Genomic DNA, 17,465 nt, shown 5'->3' on the forward strand with positions numbered 1-17,465 from the left:
ACAGGGTTAACCGACGGCAAGCCGATTCTACTCCTTATAACTACCAACCTAACCCGGGTATAATGTGGGCCCGAAAGGAACGTCATCCATATCAACAGGAGTTCGTCAGCCAATTAGCTCGAATGCGAGGACAAAGACCAAAATTTACGTACGGGTGGTTGTCAGATTCTCGGAAGGCTTCACTTTCCAATAAAGTGGCATTGACTTTACCTATAGGCGCGAACAGTGTGTTTCCTTCCGATTGACTTGACTATTCTCCCTCTGTCTTCCTCTTCTGCCATTTACAGAGCTCTACGAGTTTTAGATTCATAAAATGACTATAAGCAATTCAGATCCACAGGAAAGCAATCTGCTTGATCCTGATTTTGAAAAGGCTTGTCAATCCACTACCACTTGATTATAGTGTCGCACAACTACTTGAGAGTTAATTTGCTGATTTATTGCTGATATACAGCTGATTACGACCCAAGGAACTCAATCGACTCTACCGCCTGACACAGACATCATAATCCTGCGTGAAATCACAAATGCAGCTAAAAAGTCCGTTTCGTGAAACTCACGGCCTTAATCCTGATGTTTTAGAAGATGACATCGAGATTCCCATACGCGACGGCAGTGTTATTCTTGCCCGTGTGTATTACCCTGCGGAAAGGATCACTATCAATGACAGCCTACCGCTGTTCATATTCTTCCACGGGGGCGGGTTCTGTATTGGCAGTCGGTATGATGATTTTGAGTCGAACCGCGCCGTTGCCTTGAGAAACAAGGCCGTTGTTGTCAGCCCCGAATACCGCCTAGCTCCAGAGAATTATTTTCCCACAGCTGTGCATGATGGACTTGACACCCTTCAATGGGTATGGACCTTTATTTGGCACCTTTTTTCATCCCGCTCTCTTATTTCAGCGGGTCTCCTTGTCTCCTAAGAAGTCGAGACGCAGTCACCCTCCTCCAGCTGACCATGAAGTAATATACTAACACCCCGAGTTTCACTTTAGGTAGCAGCTAAAGCACATAAAATTCACCCTTCTACCTCGTCCTTCGCGGGTTTGATTGTGGGTAGCACCTCGTCTGGTGGTAACATTGCTAGCGCTGTGATCTACCTCAACCGCGACCAGGAGCATCCCGTCAAGGTAACAGGGCAATTCCTTAGCGTGGCACCTTTGCTCCCGGCTCCTGTTGTCCCAGAAAAATATCGTCGAGACTGCTCGAGCGCCGAAGAAGCCAATGAATTCTCTTTTCCTTCACAGGACCTGATTCAGCTATTTCTTGATGAGTCTTTGTTTAATCACTCCTTCTACCCTCGACCTCATCTTGTTCTTCGGATAGCCTCGACTTCCAAGATCAACCATAATTCCGTAACACCACATTGAAGCCTGACTACTTGCTGACTGCTGAGTGTCTATGTGTTTTCAACAGCTGCCTATAAACCGGATATACAATCTTCATTGATGGTTCCCCTTAACCATCCCAAGGGACACAGAGACATCCCGCCTATATACTTCCAAGTCTGCGGTCTGGATGCCTTACGAGGTGAAAGTTTCATCTATGTGCGAATACTGCGTGAAGAAAATTTGGTTGCTACTCGTCTTGACTTTTGCCCTGGTCTACCCCATCACTTCTGGGAGTTTTATCCACAGTTGACGCAACACGTCCAACGGAGAACCGATGATACAGTCAATGGGATTCAATGGCTACTAGAACTTGAGAGATGAATCAATTTATCTCGCCAAGAGACAGATCTTTACAAGTAGACCTCATTGAAATATATTTTTATCAGCCATTGTATGCATCTCATCAGGAGAGGTTCACAAATTCTATGATATAAACCACCAGAGATTTGTTGACTACCCACATTTATTCTGACTGGCCATATTAATATGGAAGGTCAGATTCAAGGGATTATTGTCAAGATTTGAGATTACTGTCCAATATTCAATCCGAACACTCTACCATGACGGCCAGCAGCTATGACTATCAGAAATAACGTAACATACAACGGGTTTATTCTAGCACAAAATGAAAAATTCCGCAGAAGCACCACTTTAGAGCCTACGTCTCATATTGGTTTTAGGTATATTATTCTGGCAAATGGGCCGCCAGTTAGTCTTTCGCCCATTTGCATAATGTACTCAATACATATTGTAGTGGGAAAATGGCGGACGATGGGTGATCTTGGGTGGTCTCTTATTAGAGGATATCTTTCCTAGTACACAGTCTTTACAGGATATAGCTTCGCATCTCCGATAGGGAGAGAATCAAATTTTACACATCTTTCGCTGAAGCAGCATCTGTTCCCTCTCTGAGAGGCTTCCCTCCATCGTGGCGTGGTGTGATTTGTTGGCTTGTTCGTTGATCCATCTCATCCTGCCTGCATTTCCAGGCTTGCCCGTAGGGCGCCCTGGTTCAATATTTAGCCAAAGTCCTATCACCAAATTCATTTCGGTCGAAGAAAATCGCCACCAGGCAGTTTGTATCTTTTTCCCTTCAAAGCCCAATTTGCCTGAGACTCTTTGTCGTAAGTGATACTGAACCAGTTGCTGACAATATTGCTCAGTGACGTATCGGCGTCGGAGAAGTTCTGAAAGTGACTATTTCCGTCAAAGTCCAAGTCGAAGTCTTATCAAGATGAACAGCGAGATACGCTTTTCCATAACTAATTTGCGCTTCACCTGTCCAGCGCGAGTATGTAGACAGCTTGAAGTTGATCAATGACTTGTTATAGGCTACCAAAGAGCCCGACAGCATTATTTTCTCACTGGAGGGACTTAGGCAAGGTTACTCCTTCATTTGCCTAACAATGAGACATACGTACTGCTCCAATTTTCTAATCTTTATCGCTCTTGAGCCCACCTTGCCAAAGGATCGCTTCACCTATAAAATAAGCACAGTATTGTAGGTAGATCAACGTATAGGGTGAGCTTTTATTTGTTTTAATACCATGATCATTTCTCGGTGAATCATAGTTATTCGAGAATTTAGGCATCTCCAGGCTTGACCGAGGTTTATTCTAGTAACCCTCTAGCTAGAGATACTTGCTGCATGGGCACCTACCGGGGTGCGCGGCCCATAAGGTCATGTTGTGGATGAGAAGGAATCCAAGGACTTTTGGTAAGTTTTATTCATGGCTACATATTACAAGTAACTTATCTTTTTTTTGAGTGCTTTTACCCCTGCCGAGACCAATTCTGAGGATGAGATGAACCTATGAGATAACCTCAATGATGACCTGCTACTGAAATGCTGCTGATTTACCCCTCTGTGCTTACCCCACTTTCGAGTTGAAAGGAATAAGTAATCTCTTATGGAGGGCTTAGGATTAGATTTGCTATGATCCTGAATTGCAAAATATCTTCTTCCCCATCTAACCCACTACACGAGGATGACCCTATCGAGACCGTTGAGACTGAGGCCGACGCTCTTACTCCTACCTAAAAGTCTCTCGCTTCTCCATTGATCATTGGTAGACACTGGAGGCTCCAGTTCCTTTCTTGCTATTTCTACATCTCAAGTTGTTCTGAAATCTAACGTCAATCGAATTTCGAACAATTGATTCTTAACCTATATATACGAATGTCCTTATTATGAATACTCGGAAACAGCTGAGATGGCTGTGTCAAAATGCCTTTTTCTTGTCGTCTCCAGAAAATTTATTGTCTCGTAATTGAGTAGCGGTGCCAATATGTGCCTGTCGTGGAAGAGGACCACTGATTTCACCGGTAAGAGCTCCCTCCTAGTGTATACTCTTGCGTACCAGTCGTGGGCTCCCGGAGTGGTATACTCGCATCAATAGATGCAGACACTAGTGATTGGCCGCCAGGGAAGAAGATGACTAGATTCAATTCTCAAGAATACCCTTCTAGTTTCTCCTGTAGAGTAGCGGCTGTCAAATCCAAGAGCTTTATAGTCATTTCAATTGCTGCTGACATTAGGACTTGCTCGTCAGGAGGTAGGGCACCTTACCTGTGAGAAGCCCCACGGCTCGACAGTTCCATCATCAGATTCCAATGCCAGCAGATAACCGTAGGGGGAGAAGACAACTGACTCGACCGATTGGTGATCTGTTATTGTGGTCTCCCCTGATTCTCGAGCTGGGGCATATTTTTCTTGTATCGCCTTTTCTATCTTGTGGGCCATAGAAGCTGGGTCTGGTTCGAGGTCATAGTCGATGAAGACCAAACCTAGATCAAACAATTGAATTGGACTAAGATTCTCACATTCTCATCTTGTATGCTCAAGGAGCCTTGAGCTATCCCATCTGAAGCGGATGGCGGCCCTTGGATTTACTATCCGAAGAATGGCCTACCTGATAAAATTTTCGATCGGCGGCAGAGTCTATTCCCTGACATATATCCTCATTAATTATCTCGTTAAAAATGAGTCTTCTGTTTATCAATTTTATCAATTTGCCTAGGTTCGCTTGCTCAAATGCAGTCCTTGCAATGGCCGGACCAGCAAACCAGAAATGGTGACCAAAGCCTCCGCGGTGATTGGGCGGGCGGGGCGATTGATGGGCGATCACCGTGATGTCACCGGCCATTAGAGCTCCCCTCATCCAACGGAACTACAACGCTCGCTGCCAGGAATTCTGGTTTGGGGCTGCTGGTTTCTCGGGAGACTCAAACAAATGGCCCAGCCCTTGCCGGTGGCGCCCTTGGCTCTGGGGTCCGGTCCTGAGTCTCTATTTAACGCAATGAATTCTCGTTCATGCACTCGTTAACGATGGTCTCATCCACGCTGCTTCGGCGACTTCTGCTCCCCCGCTCTACTCGCTCGATTGGTTCAATTGGCTCGTGTCACCGCTACTCACCAATCACCTCGCCAGCACGACGAATCTGCTGCTGTGGCTGCCGTGGCTCCACGACGTGTACTTGTTCCTGCTGCGCCCATTCCGCTATAACTGTTGGTGCGACAACTCGTGTGTTTTCTTCTGGATTCCACTACGAAGCTTCTTCAACCTTGCACTCTTCGACTTCACCACCTCCGGTCCATTCTGTGTCTTGCCAAACTCCGAGACTCCGTTTCTCTCTTCCTCGGGGTTCTAGGAACATAACAGTTGCTCGTTCACGACGGCCATTACCCCTCCATCCCCCTCCACCACCAAGTTCGATTCCTCACGTTCGAACACTCTCAACCATGGCCCAAGAATACAAACTCAAGGACTTAGCCTCCTTCGCGGATATCCCGCCTATGGAAAAGCGAGAATGCGAGGTCGAGGGCGTCGCCGATGGAAAAGTGCTCGTTCTCAAGTTCGACGGGCAGGTTCACGCTATGAGCCCCCGGTGCACGCATTATGGCGCACCCATGAAAGGGGGCGTGGTAGCCCCTGATGGGCGGATTACGTGCCCATGGCATGGAGGTATGTTGCTTTCTTTTTTTGTACTCCCTTGAGGATCAACCAAGAAGAGCGGGACCCGGAGCTATAGTGGAACCTAAGGGTGGGGAAGGAAGGAATAATATGGAAAGCCCGAGGCTGATCTCAGAACAATAGCATGCTTCAATATTCACACTGGAGACGTTGAGGATGCACCCGCTCTCAATGCCCTGAACAAATTCGATGTCTTTGAAAAAGACGGTGCAGTGTATATCCACGGCACCGAGGCCGACATTAAAGCTGGACAGCGCAACCCTGTGCTTAAGTGTACTGCTTCCGAGCCGGAAGAGAGAGTAGTCGTTGTTGGCGGGTAAGACTCCCCTTGTCAGATCTACAATTTCACTCAAGAGACCTGTGCTAAAGCTAACATCCTTTCCAGTGGAAGCGGTACCATTGGTGTTGTTCAGACACTACGTGAGCTGAAATACCCCGGCCATATCTCCATCATCTCGCAGGAGCGCGACTTCGTCATCGATCGCACCAAGCTCTCCAAAGCCCTGATTGCAGACCCTGCCAAATTGCTCTGGCGGCCACCACAATGGTACGCCGATGCCGGTATCGAGACCGTCTCTGATGAAGTCACGAGCGTGGACTTCTCTGCAAAGACCGTCTCAACAGCATCTGGCAAGACAATCCCTTACACCAAGCTAGTTCTTGCAACCGGCGGCCTCCCACGCACCCTTCCCCTCCCCGGTTTCAAGACCGGCGAGCTGGACAACATCTTCACCCTGCGCACTGTCCAAGATGTCCAAGCTATCCTCGGCGCCCTCGGCGACACCAAGCCTAAAAACGTCGTCGTTATCGGCAGCTCCTTCATCGGCATGGAAGCCGGTAACGCCCTCGCCAAAGACCACACAGTCACTATTGTCGGCATGGAATCCGCCCCGCTAGAACGCATCATGGGCGACACCGTGGGCCAGATCTTTCAGCGCAACCTCGAAAAGAACGGCGTCTCCTTCAAGATGTCGGCGTCCGTCCACAGCGCCGTTCCCTCCACCTCCAACCCCTCCGCTGTTGGCGCCGTCCACTTGGCCGATGGCACCGTCCTCCCTGCTGACATCGTCGTCCTCGGCGTCGGCGTCCGCCCTGCCACCGACTTCATCCGCGATAACCCCGCCGTCACTCTCCTGAAAGACGGCTCTCTCGCTACAGATGCCCACTACGCCGTCCCAGGCTTACCGGATGTTTTCGCCGTCGGCGACATCGCGACAACGCCCTACAATGGGCCCGGCGGTGCCGGTTCTCCCGTCCGCATCGAGCACTGGAACGTCGCGCAGAACGCGGGCCGGGCAGTCGCTCGCGCGCTGGTGCACGCACGCCGCGCACCGTTGAGCTCGCTACCGCCGAAGCTGTTCATCCCCGTATTCTGGTCCGCGCTGGGCGCGCAGATGCGCTACTGCGGGAACACAGTGAACGGGTACGACGATGTCGTAATGCGGGGGGAACCGGAGCAGGCGAAGTTCACAGCATTTTACACGAAGGGCGATGTTGTCGTGGCGGTGGCGACGATGGGCATGGATCCGATTATGGTCAAGTGTGCCGAGTTGATGCGCCGATCGAATATGCCGGGGAAGCAGGAGATTCTGGATGGAGTGGATGTCTTGGCGGTTGGGGTGCCGGAGCAGATGAAGATGTGAGTTGGGTTGGAGATGGAGTTTCTGCATTGAAGCTTCATCCTCTCTTTCGCTGCGCCTTTCGCTGCGCTGCATATTCCCTAATAGAGGAGGTATAAAGGTCTCCGGGAATACGGGTACCCGGTTTCTCCAGGTTTAGCAATATCGATGGAAATTGTCGGGGTTATGTCAGACTGGTCAAGGTGAAGTTGGTCTATAGGGTTGATGTAGTATTTGATTGCTCTCAATCAGCATGTACACATTGACATGAAAAAAAGACATTTCTTTTGCCCGGAACGCCCACCGCGAATGTGAGATAAAAAGAACACAGAAGTCGCCAAGCGACAAAACCACAAAATGTAGAGTGACAGGTATAGAAAAAAAAAACAAAAAGGAAAAGACCACAACCTCAACAGCAATATTGCTGTCATGCCAGCCTAGTCTTTTCACATGCACACACAAGATTGATGTCCCCGAGTTTGCCCTTATTTCTCGTTCTTCTTCTTGTCTTTCTTGGACTTAGAAGAGGAAGAGGACTTGGCCTTCTTCTCTTTCTTCTCCTTCTTTTCTTTCTTCACGGGCTCCTCTAGCTCCGCCTCATCAACATCTCCGTTTGCAGGCGCATCAATCTCCACAACTGAGACCAGCTCGGGCCCCGTTGAGATCGGCACCACGCGGTTTGACTTTCGTGGGGAGGCGTGGAACGACGGCGGCAGCGCCTGTCCCTGCTGCTCCGCCTGCAAGAGCTTCTCCTCGGCGTCGGCGTCAAGCATTGTGCCCTCGATGCTCAGGAAGCCGCGGTCCCGCTCGGAGCCCGGAATGACATCGATATCGACGACCCGGAAGCGCACATTGCCGCGCACCCGGTGGCCCGAGACAGACTGGAAGTGGCCGCTCGAGCTCTCGTCCTCCTCTTCGCCGCCCTCGATGTCGAGCTCGTCGGCCGCCAGCGCCGCCGGCTGGAAATGCTCCTTGGCCGCATCGAAGCCCGGCGGCACGGATCCAGCCCCGGGCTCGTCGTTGTCTGTAGTGGCCGCTGCGTCGGTGTCAGCGTCCGCCTCGCCCTCCTCGCCAGGCGGCACCCACCGCCAGTCAGCGGGCAGTCGCTTGCTCTCGATGCCGACGGAGAACAGGTTGAATACCACAGCACCCAAGAAGCCCTCCGACTGGACGTTCACCCAGCCCTCGAGGGTCTGGCCGCGCTGCGGCCGGAACACAAGGAACGTCGCCGTCAGGTAGACGTACAGCACGCCGTACTCGTCGGCGGACTTGGCCATGGTCAGCGGCTTGGGGTTTGGATTGGTCGAGTCACGGGCCGGAGAGGTAGGCGGACGGCTGGAGATTGATGCTTGCGAGTAGGCCAGAATGATGCCCTTAAGAGGAGGGTAGTAGGTCAGCAGGAGCGGCGAGAGATGCTCTGCAAGCATCGAGGATTGTGCGTGGAGAGACGAGATAGAAATGGGCGATAGTGGCAAGTACATCGTTGCGGTGACGAGCGAGAAGGGGGAGTCGGCATTCTCGGCTGTAGTGACGGGAGCAGTCTTCGTGCTGGACTTATCATTCTTGCTTCTGGAAGTCTTGTCGCCGTTCACTTCGGTCTGCTTGCGCTTCTTCGTTGGGGAAGATGCGTCTTTGGTCTTGCTCTTGCGCTTGCGCTCCACGTCTGTGGGCGCTGTGGGCGAGGTATCGAGGTCCATTGCGTCAACGGCCATTCTGGACCCAATTGAGCGCTCCGCCGAGCCGAGAAGAATTGTTGGAGTGGATAATTGGGCTTTTTTTGGAGCTTTTGAAGATCGAGAACTTTTTTTTTTTCATTTTGCATTGGAGGCGGAAGGCGGTGCGGACGGGCGGTGACGTGCAATCACCCGCCAACGGGGGTTCCCTTAGTTGGCGCTTCTCTTTATTGATCTCACTTGTCACTTAGAGGCCGCCGGCTGGCCCCAAGGAACTAGGAAATTTTCCCCCATTTTGCAATTTGGGGAGATCTTGTGATATTGATCTGGTGCAATCCCAGTTCGGCCATCATGGGGGCAATTCTGGACGAAGTTGTCTACCCAATCTGGTCCATGCTGGGGTGGACCTTCATCCCATCTGTATGTCGACAACCCCCGAACGCCGAGATCCGCGCGCGCTCCGCTTATCTCCTTCTTGCTCTCTCGAATGCTGACCATAATACCTTCGATAGACTTTGACGGACATTATTCAGCACATCTTCTACATCCTCTTCGTCCGCGGTAAAGAACCCTATCCCGCGAAGAACAGCGAACGGCACCAGCGCGACCGCCGCATCATCTTCGCGCTCGTGATCAGCAGCTATCTCCTCTACACGCTGTACGAGTCCGTCTACCAGATCCAAAAGATAGGCGACTTCTACAGGGTCTTGGGAGTATCTCCATTGGTCGATGAACGCACCCTTAAGAGCACCTATCGCCGGATCGCGCGCGACTATCACCCGGACAGGCTCGGCCCTGGTGCATCGGATGCCAATTTCGTCGTTTTACAGCGTATTAAGGATACTCTTTCCGACCCCGTTCGACGCTTTGCCTATGATCGCTTCGGCCCGGATATCTTGGATTGGGGCGAACAGCAGACGATGCTTGATTACCTCAAGGTATCGTTGACCCGCGGTATCTTCAAGTACGTCGGCGGCTTCGTGGTCATGGTTGTCTTTAGCTGGATATGGTTCCCCAGCTGGGGCCGCTTCGTGAGTGTCTACGCCTTGTTTTTGCATCATTCGAAAGGACAAGAGCCTCTTGGGTTTGACCCGAACCGCTGCTAACCCTCCCAATCCTCCTCCCAGTGGCGTCTCTACACCTTCGCCGCCTTGCTCGCCCTCGAAGTCACCCTGGTCACCCAAGCCCAGCCCATCATTGTGCCCGTCGACTATCTCCCCGCCTTCCTGCGCCCATTCTTCCCCTGGCCGCAATTCTACCTGCTCCCCTTCCAGACCCTCACCATCGCCCGCCAAACCGCGACCAGCGTTTACATCTTCATCTCCAAGCTCGCCCCAGCCACCAGTCACGACCCTGTGGGCTTGGAAACGATGAAGCGCGTCGCCGAACTGGACAGTGTCTCACGCGCGAATGAATTCGAGGCCGCCCGTCTGATGCAGCTCGGACAGGCGCCGTTTCGAGGAGACCCCACTAATCTCGCCGCGCTACGGCGGGGGATGGAGGAGGGGATTATCCTGAATGCGGCGCGGTCCAGTCCGGAGGTACAAAAGGCGATTGCATCGGCGGTAGAGCGACGGTCGGCGGCGAAATAGAAGCGAGCGGGAGGTATAGCGTATTCCTTTGTTTGCATTGTGGTTCTTTCCTGAACCTGTCCTTTTTGGGGGAAGCATGTATAGAGAGACGGATTGGATGACATTTTAACGTGGATGTTTCTAAAGGCCTGTTTACTCATGACTTTTGCCTGTTTACTTTTCGATACCCCAGTCTTTTATGCAGCACACTTGTCGTGTTTTAGAAAAGAAAAATCTCGGAAACCTGGAGTTTCCTGGCTTGATGTCCCGGGGGGAAGCAGAATCCAAGAAAATGAATCGTTCAGTATTCGTATAGTTTTCGTTAGCACCTTAGCACCGTGGTCCTCCATCTCCATCTCAGAGATGCCCTGTCATCTTGGATGGTCATATCCCAGCTCAACTGGGCCCTGGGGTTCGCTTCCTTGTTGCCTGCTCGTCAGTGTCGGATGATGGACTACATGGGATGGTCCGGGTAGCAGACTAGGGCTAGTTCGGGACGGAGTACGAGTGGATCATGATAATGTGATCCATTCATCCATCCCCAGTGGGTTTCCCGCGTCAAAGAACCCGGTTCCGTGTTTGTTCGAGGTTTTTTTCTTTTTTCTTTTTTTACCTTTTTTTTTCAGTTCAGACAAACCTTGGCGTGCAGGGTCTTCTTTCTGGTCACAAAGGCCGAGAGAAACGAGGAAAGAAACAGAACGAGCGAACGGGTTGAGACGCAGTGGCGAGACCCAGGCCAACCGAGCCGTGGACTTTGTGCAGGTGGTGCAATAGTTGCAATAGTCGCCGTGGGTATTTCAAATAGTATATAGTAGTAGCCCGGCAGAGACAAGTAGGTATACAGAGGACGGAGTACCAGGAGAAGAAGCGGAAGACAAAGAAAGACCCAGTCACGCGAAATGGAGGACGGCCAGGATGGATCGGGAGCGCGCGGAGAAGATCTGTCGAGATTTTTCGTCCCGTTTCCTTGTCGGAGTTGGTTGGTTTCTGGCGTTTTCTGGGTCTCTTTTTCGGGCGTCGGAATGTCCTGCTGGGAAGGGGCTGTACCCCCCGACTCTGGACCGGACAATACCTGGCGATCGGGAGATGGGCTGACCAGGAGATCGCGAGGAGAGTCTTCAGGAGGGAGAATCGATCGATCTTCCCGATGATCTTTCGCCTTCCTCCGCGCGATCAGGTCGCTCATCTGGTTCATCGCCGGCAGGTACTCATGTCCCTCTCGTCCCCATCGAAGATCGGATGTATAGTTCGGTATGGTACGGTCACCGTCTTTCCTTGCCTCCTTGCGGCGCGCACTGGGGGCGGCCGGATTGTGACCTTGGCCGTGTATGGCGCCGGGGTAATACCGATACACGCGCGGTCATCATCCCAGCGACTCTCACGAACCTTCTGCCAACGCCTGGGAATTAAACGAGATGAAAATCCACGTCTCCTTTCCTGCTGCCCCCCACGCCTTTTCCCCTTCCCTTCGCCGCCCTCCTTTCCTTCCTTCCCCTTCATCCCCAGCTTCCCCTCTTCCCCAGACTATGATCGCTGCATCCTGCATCCCTACCACCACTCCATCTACTGCTACTCGGAACACTTTCGCCTCACTCGCCAGCTGAACTCGGGGACAACCCCAATCCACTCGTCACAATCGCCTCCATCACATCTCCACCCCCGACCGCAATCCCTCTTCCCGCCCCGAACCGGCCACGACACCACACGCTCCGCGCCTCTGCGCCGCCCATTCTTTGCGTCCCTCTCTCAAGACACAGCTCACCATGCCCGCGGGTGCCAGCAACGGTCGCTCCAATCGAGCCGGGGTGGCGAAGAATACGCCCAACACCTTACTGGTGACCCTCAAGCTGTCTACGAGCGCCCTCCAGCAGTTCGTGGAGGACACGGCCGACACCAAATCCATCACCACAACCGCCCAACCGCAAGACTTCCCTGACAAGACCGAACGCTCCTCGCCGGCTTCGTCCAGCGAAGTTCCAGCCGCCCGCCCTTCGTCGGCAGATGCTGACTCCAACGCTGATGCGATCTCCACACCTGCCACAGGGGCCACACCAGGTGATACACCGCGCCGGAAGGGCATCCCGGGTCCCAAGCCCGGCAACAAGCGTGTCAACGGCGTGATAGATCCCGCGGCACGAGTACGAGGCAGGCCGGGCCCGAAGAAGAAACCTCGACTGTAAGTTCCAACCTCCCCCCGCCCTCCCCCTTTCCCCCTCCTTCAATCCGATCGGTCGACATAAAACGAGTCGCTCTTCTTCCACTCGCCCACCCTTCTTCTAATGGATGACCCATCCCGAAGCGGGAACACACATGGGATGAATTGCTAACCCTCGACCCAATAGGGAGGACGGTACTGACCCCAGCAAACTCAACGCGGCCCACCGACTTGGCCCCAAGGCCAACACCGGAGCCATCAATGCCGGCCTGCGCGCCCTTGATCGCACCGGCGCCCCCTGCCGCAAGTGGGAGCGCCAGCCCTTCAAGCTTCGCAGCTTCACGGGCGTGATGTGGCAGCTGCCCGCCTGGGGTAGCTACAAGCTGGCTCAAGCCGAGGCCGACGAAGCCAAGGAGGTGGTTCTAGAGAGCGGCGATAGCGATACCAAGGTGCTGACTGTCCCCGGGCCGGATACGGTCAATGGCAGCAGTGCCGTCCCGAGCGAGAAGAGCAATTCCGGCGATGGCGATGTCACTCCTGCTCCCTTCAACTTGGTCGAGCCATCGTCGCCGGCAGTTGCCTCGACCGCATGAGCGTCTCGTCTCTGAAGGACAAAAAAATCCAACAAAATGAAAAAAACGGGGGGTATGATTGTGCACATTAGATATTGTCAGGGAGTTTGTTTCGTCTCCCTCTTCCTTCATTGTTCTCCTTGTCTCATTGCTAGCATTGGTTTATTAATTCTTGTCATCTCTGATATTTGGGGGTTGGGTTTCGGTTTTGGGTTTTGGGGGTTCCTTTTCGGTCGGCGTCTTTGGCATAACGGATTGGGCTACTGAAGGAACTATAACTATGGAGGGACTCATACATGTTTTGTTTTTTTTTTCTTGCTGGCAACACCGGGCGGTGTTCGACTAGTCTGGGCTGTTTCACCTTTGCTGGAATTCCAAAATCATCTTGTATCATAAATGAATTCATCAAACTTGGGTCAGATACCCGCGACACTATTCACGCGCGAGAAGTTAAAGAGGGTATTCCGTAGACATCTTCGGTCTCAATCGCCCAACAGAAAGCCTCCAGTAGAAAATCCAAGACCCATTTCAGGTCCGCTGGAGGAGTTCTCGCCGATCTACCTATTATCCTTCAGACCCGCAGTGATCCTCAATATCCTCATTATCCAAAGGCTTCACCTGTGGCCGGTCTACTGTTCCTGGTCGGACAATACAGAGAGCTCCTTGCCGAATTGAGCCTTCTTCATGGTGCTGATAATAATGATTATGGTGACAAACCAAAACACTGATTGCTCCCGTGTCTCAATTGGCAGAGTATCCGCCTTCTAAGCGGAAGGTTGCGAGTTCGATCCTCGCCGGGAGCTATCTTTTTTTTGCTTCTTTTTTCGTTCTGGAATCACATCCAACCTCTCCAAAATCAGCATATTTCTTTTTCATGTCTACATATAAAGCACAATGATTGGGATCCTTATGATCTTCCCGCCTCGGGCCAGTCAGGGGTTACGGCGAGGGCTGAGGGGGAAAGGGGAGGGAACTTGCAGGGCCGTCAGACGAGTCCACAGCCATCCAGAAGTACAGACGGCATCCGTAGACGGCCGAGGGGGTACTTGCGGTACACCCTGGTACCGAGCATGGGGGACTCGCAGGTCGTGTGCCTAATGGATGCGTTGATTGTTGATATGTCCTGTCCTGTGCCGTATAGACTTGTCATCTATTTTGGATGGCCTGATCAAGCTCCCGTTCTCTTCACGTCAACATGCATCCAAATGCCTCCCGCTAATCCACCCACCTCCTACTCCAGTGGCTTGGTCTGATTCAGGGCCTCCTGAAGCATCACCACGACGGGAGGTCTGAGGGAGATCTCGTGACAAAGCGCAGGTCTCGACAGCGAGACTTTGCAACACGCCCAACCCTCCCCTCCTTTGCTTTTCCCTTCTTTAACCGGGATTTTCCCCGCAATCAACAAAGTCACCAATCTCTTCCCCCGCTGTGTGAAGCCCTTTTGTGCTTGAAATTCCCCTCCCCACGGTGGGCCTAGTTGTCTACGTCTGTGCCGACCAAGACAGACTCGGTTTCGTTGCTGGCCTCGTCCTTGCTGCTTTCGGTCACCCGATGACCCGCTTGTCACGCAACATCAGCCCCCAGCAGTCGCAGAAGTCGATCCCGAAACGCACAAAGCAGCCGGGCCACAAGCAGTGGATGAACCCCCGCGGCCAGCGAAAGCCCCCAAATCCAAGAATCGCGGCCGTGACTTTGGTGCGTGGTGAGCGTCACTCGCCGTTCACTCCCGGAGGAGGGGACCCGCACTGCCGCCGCCATGGCCGATGTTCCCTTCCCCGGTGGAGCTCGAGGAGCTCCAACTCCAACATACGGCATCTCCTCCGCTCCCCGCCGCTCCTCCTACGCCTCAGTCGTCTCGGGCACCGCCTTCTCTCCCCCGATCTCCAACTCATTCTCCCATCTACTCAACTCCAACCCGGTTTCTTCCTATCCCCCACTCTCCCAGCCCGACGGCCGTCTCCACCGGGCCCTCTCCGGCCTGGATGCCGCAGACATGCACCTGAACTCCGCCTGGCGGCCGACGGCCTCATCAGATCCCCTGCCTGCCTACTCGCGCAAGTATGCTAGCTATCCCCGTGCGTCAGATTTCCCCTCCAGCCTGGCTCTCGTCGATGGGCCGTCCTTCTTCACCCCGTCCTACCTCCGCCACTCCCGCTATATCTCTCGCCTCGACGCCGCCCATCGAGCCAAACTCGCCGCCCAACAACGTGATGCCTCGTCGTCTTCCACCTCAGCCTCGAACCCCCCGCTCTCAGCATCCTCGAGCAATGTTCATCTCCCCCGGATGGCCCCGTCTCATCGGGGTATGACCTATGAGATCATCGAAAAAGAACCCCCCTCCTCATCCTCTACCGCCCCCGATCAGCTTGGGCCTCTCCCATCTCAGTGGAGTTCCTCGGACAAATACTCTGGTCTCGAACTCTCGAACGATGGACTGGACGTGCGATATACGGGACCGGTTCATAAGCATGACCATGAAGCCGCTGCCCTGCGAGCCGACCACCCTATGCCCCCACAGTGCGGGATATACTACTATGAGATCAAGATTGAGTCCAAACCGAAAGAAGGGTAAGTTCAGAGGATACCTTCGCCTTTGTTTTCCCATCGGGTTGCTGTGGTTTGCATGGCAGACCTGGGCTTTGGATGAGCCCAGGCGGAGGCTGGAGACTGGGTTTAATTGAGCGGCAGACTGATTCTCTTGATAGGATGATCGGTATTGGGTTCTCCAGTACGAAAGCTTCCGTCGAACGACTTCCTGGCTGGGAGCAGGAATCCTGGGCCTATCACGGCGATGATGGGAAGTCTTTCTTCGGCGAGAGTCAGGGCCAGGGGCGCACATATGGGCCGACTTTCGGGGCCGGTGATACGGTCGGATGTGGAGTGAATTTCGCCGCTGGCTCGGCTTTCTTTACGAAGAATGGAACTTTCCTAGGTAGGTGGACATTATTTCTTTTTCTAGCTAGATTGGAACCCCCAAGCTAATCTGTTTGTTTCAAGGGAATGCATTTCATGACTTGCGGACCGTTACGTTATATCCATCTGTGGGGATGAAAAAACAACCCCCCCGTGCATTTAAAGGCCAACTTTGGCCAGGAGCCGTTCGTATTCGATATTGACGGGATGGTCCAGGTATGATACTTCGCTCTGGTGCTATTCATGCAATATTTTCTTGGATTTGCCAGTCTTACTGATACCTCGCAGCAAGAGAGAGCCAAGATTCAAGCGGAGATTAATAATACCAGCACCGATAGCCTGCAACCTCCGCTGGGGGAGTCTGCTCTACTGCAAGAATTAGTCGCGCAATTTCTAGCTCATGATGGGTACGTCGAAACGGCTCGTGCATTCGCCGGAGAGGTAGCCACCGAAACGGCAGCCCTTCAAAGTGGACACCAGGATCCTCTCAAGAAATATGAGGTAGAGGAGGATCGTGAAGCTATTAATCGTAACAGTACGTCATCATCCTTTCTACAATTCTCTTATGGATAAATCGTCTTCCCGAACTAATACAATTTCATAGAAATCCGCGCTGCCATCCTCGACGGCGACATTGACAAAGCCCTGAAGCACACGAAAGCATACTACGCCAATGTTCTCGAGGACCATCCGCAGATCCACTTCAAACTCCGCTGCCGCAAGTTTCTCGAAATGATGCGCCGCTCAAACGAGCTCTCGGCGGCCACTGCAGCGGCTGCCTCGAAACGGCGCCGCTCCGTGTCCCCCAGGATTTCCGACGAACATGCCGTCTTCGACCAGGAAATGGAACTCGACGGGGATGGCTGGGATGGTATGGGCATGGATACGGAACAACCTGAGGCGGCCGCCCAGTTTAATGAACTGCTTACCGAGGCCGTGCAGTACGGACAGCAACTCCGTATGGACTACCCATCCGACGCAAATGGCGGGGATATCAAGATGCTCGACGATATTTTCTCGCTGGTCGCTTACCCAGACCCCATGCGCTCGGTGCATGGGCACTATCTCGACCCGGCAGGGCGAGTCGCTGTAGCGGAGGAGTTGAACTCGGCGATTCTAGGTGAGCTTCTTGTTCCATTAATCTTCTTTCCGCCCTCCCATCTCTTCCTTTGTATATATTGAATATGTGCTTGGCCTATACAAATTCCCATCCATACTGACCGATTATAGTCTCCCTGGGCAAATCCTCCTCTGCCGCCTTGGAGCGACTGTACCGGCAAACGGAAGTGCTAGTCAACGAGATCAGCGAAGACGGCGGCGCCGGGGCGTTCATCAATGTTCGGAATGACATTTTACTTTGAAAGCTTTGATTGGCGCTGGTTCTTTTTTTTTTTTTTTTTTTTCCCATTTCCGTGTGTTGCTTTCTTCTCTTCTTCTCTACTTCTCAGACCAATCTTCGGGGTTTATTATCTCTCTCTTTCTCACCTCCGCTACCTTGACTTATGATCCACTCCTCCTTTCGGCGCGGGCCTGGCCGGAGTCCCGGGTCCGGTGTCGCCATCATCCATCGTCATCTTCTCTCTATTGCGTGCTAGCC

General features: G+C 52.8%; 6 protein-coding genes across 6 annotated transcripts; 5 read left to right on the plus strand and 1 right to left on the minus strand.

Annotated features, from left to right (window-relative positions):
• Nucleotides 1-527: 527 nt before the first annotated feature.
• On the plus strand, nt 528-1,370 carry N7462_000200 (alpha/beta hydrolase; the record flags this gene model as incomplete). The annotated part of the gene is made up of 2 exons (XM_057071926.1): nt 528-854; nt 996-1,370. 2 exons carry the CDS (start codon nt 528-530, stop codon nt 1,368-1,370), a joined length of 702 nt encoding a protein of 233 aa, XP_056938456.1.
• A 3,763-nt stretch (nt 1,371-5,133) lies between these two features.
• Nucleotides 5,134-7,008, plus strand: nfr1 (putative AIF-like mitochondrial oxidoreductase (Nfrl); the record flags this gene model as incomplete). The annotated part of the gene is made up of 3 exons (XM_057071927.1): nt 5,134-5,356; nt 5,489-5,681; nt 5,751-7,008. 3 exons carry the CDS (start codon nt 5,134-5,136, stop codon nt 7,006-7,008), a joined length of 1,674 nt encoding a protein of 557 aa, XP_056938457.1.
• Nucleotides 7,009-7,469: 461 nt separating this feature from the next.
• Nucleotides 7,470-8,696, minus strand: N7462_000202 (DNA-directed RNA polymerase I subunit RPA43; the record flags this gene model as incomplete). The annotated part of the gene is made up of 1 exon (XM_057071928.1): nt 7,470-8,696. The coding sequence occupies one exon, from the start codon at nt 8,694-8,696 to the stop codon at nt 7,470-7,472; it is 1,227 nt and encodes a 408-aa protein (XP_056938458.1).
• A 312-nt stretch (nt 8,697-9,008) lies between these two features.
• N7462_000203 (J domain-containing protein) lies at nt 9,009-10,249 on the plus strand (the record flags this gene model as incomplete). The annotated part of the gene is made up of 3 exons (XM_057071929.1): nt 9,009-9,077; nt 9,170-9,688; nt 9,785-10,249. The coding sequence occupies 3 exons, from the start codon at nt 9,009-9,011 to the stop codon at nt 10,247-10,249; spliced, it is 1,053 nt and encodes a 350-aa protein (XP_056938459.1).
• Nucleotides 10,250-11,991: 1,742 nt separating this feature from the next.
• N7462_000204 (uncharacterized protein) lies at nt 11,992-12,976 on the plus strand (the record flags this gene model as incomplete). Its single annotated transcript, XM_057071930.1, has 2 exons — nt 11,992-12,404; nt 12,571-12,976. 2 exons carry the CDS (start codon nt 11,992-11,994, stop codon nt 12,974-12,976), a joined length of 819 nt encoding a protein of 272 aa, XP_056938460.1.
• A 1,735-nt stretch (nt 12,977-14,711) lies between these two features.
• N7462_000205 (uncharacterized protein) lies at nt 14,712-17,229 on the plus strand (the record flags this gene model as incomplete). The annotated part of the gene is made up of 7 exons (XM_057071931.1): nt 14,712-15,523; nt 15,661-15,887; nt 15,953-15,996; nt 16,049-16,084; nt 16,157-16,403; nt 16,473-16,988; nt 17,099-17,229. The coding sequence occupies 7 exons, from the start codon at nt 14,712-14,714 to the stop codon at nt 17,227-17,229; spliced, it is 2,013 nt and encodes a 670-aa protein (XP_056938461.1).
• Nucleotides 17,230-17,465: the final 236 nt, after the last annotated feature.

This window comes from Penicillium macrosclerotiorum (assembly GCF_028827735.1).
Source record: "Penicillium macrosclerotiorum strain IBT 26536 chromosome Unknown utg000001l_segment0_segment0, whole genome shotgun sequence".
NCBI classification, from domain to species: Eukaryota; Fungi; Ascomycota; class Eurotiomycetes; order Eurotiales; family Aspergillaceae; genus Penicillium; species Penicillium macrosclerotiorum.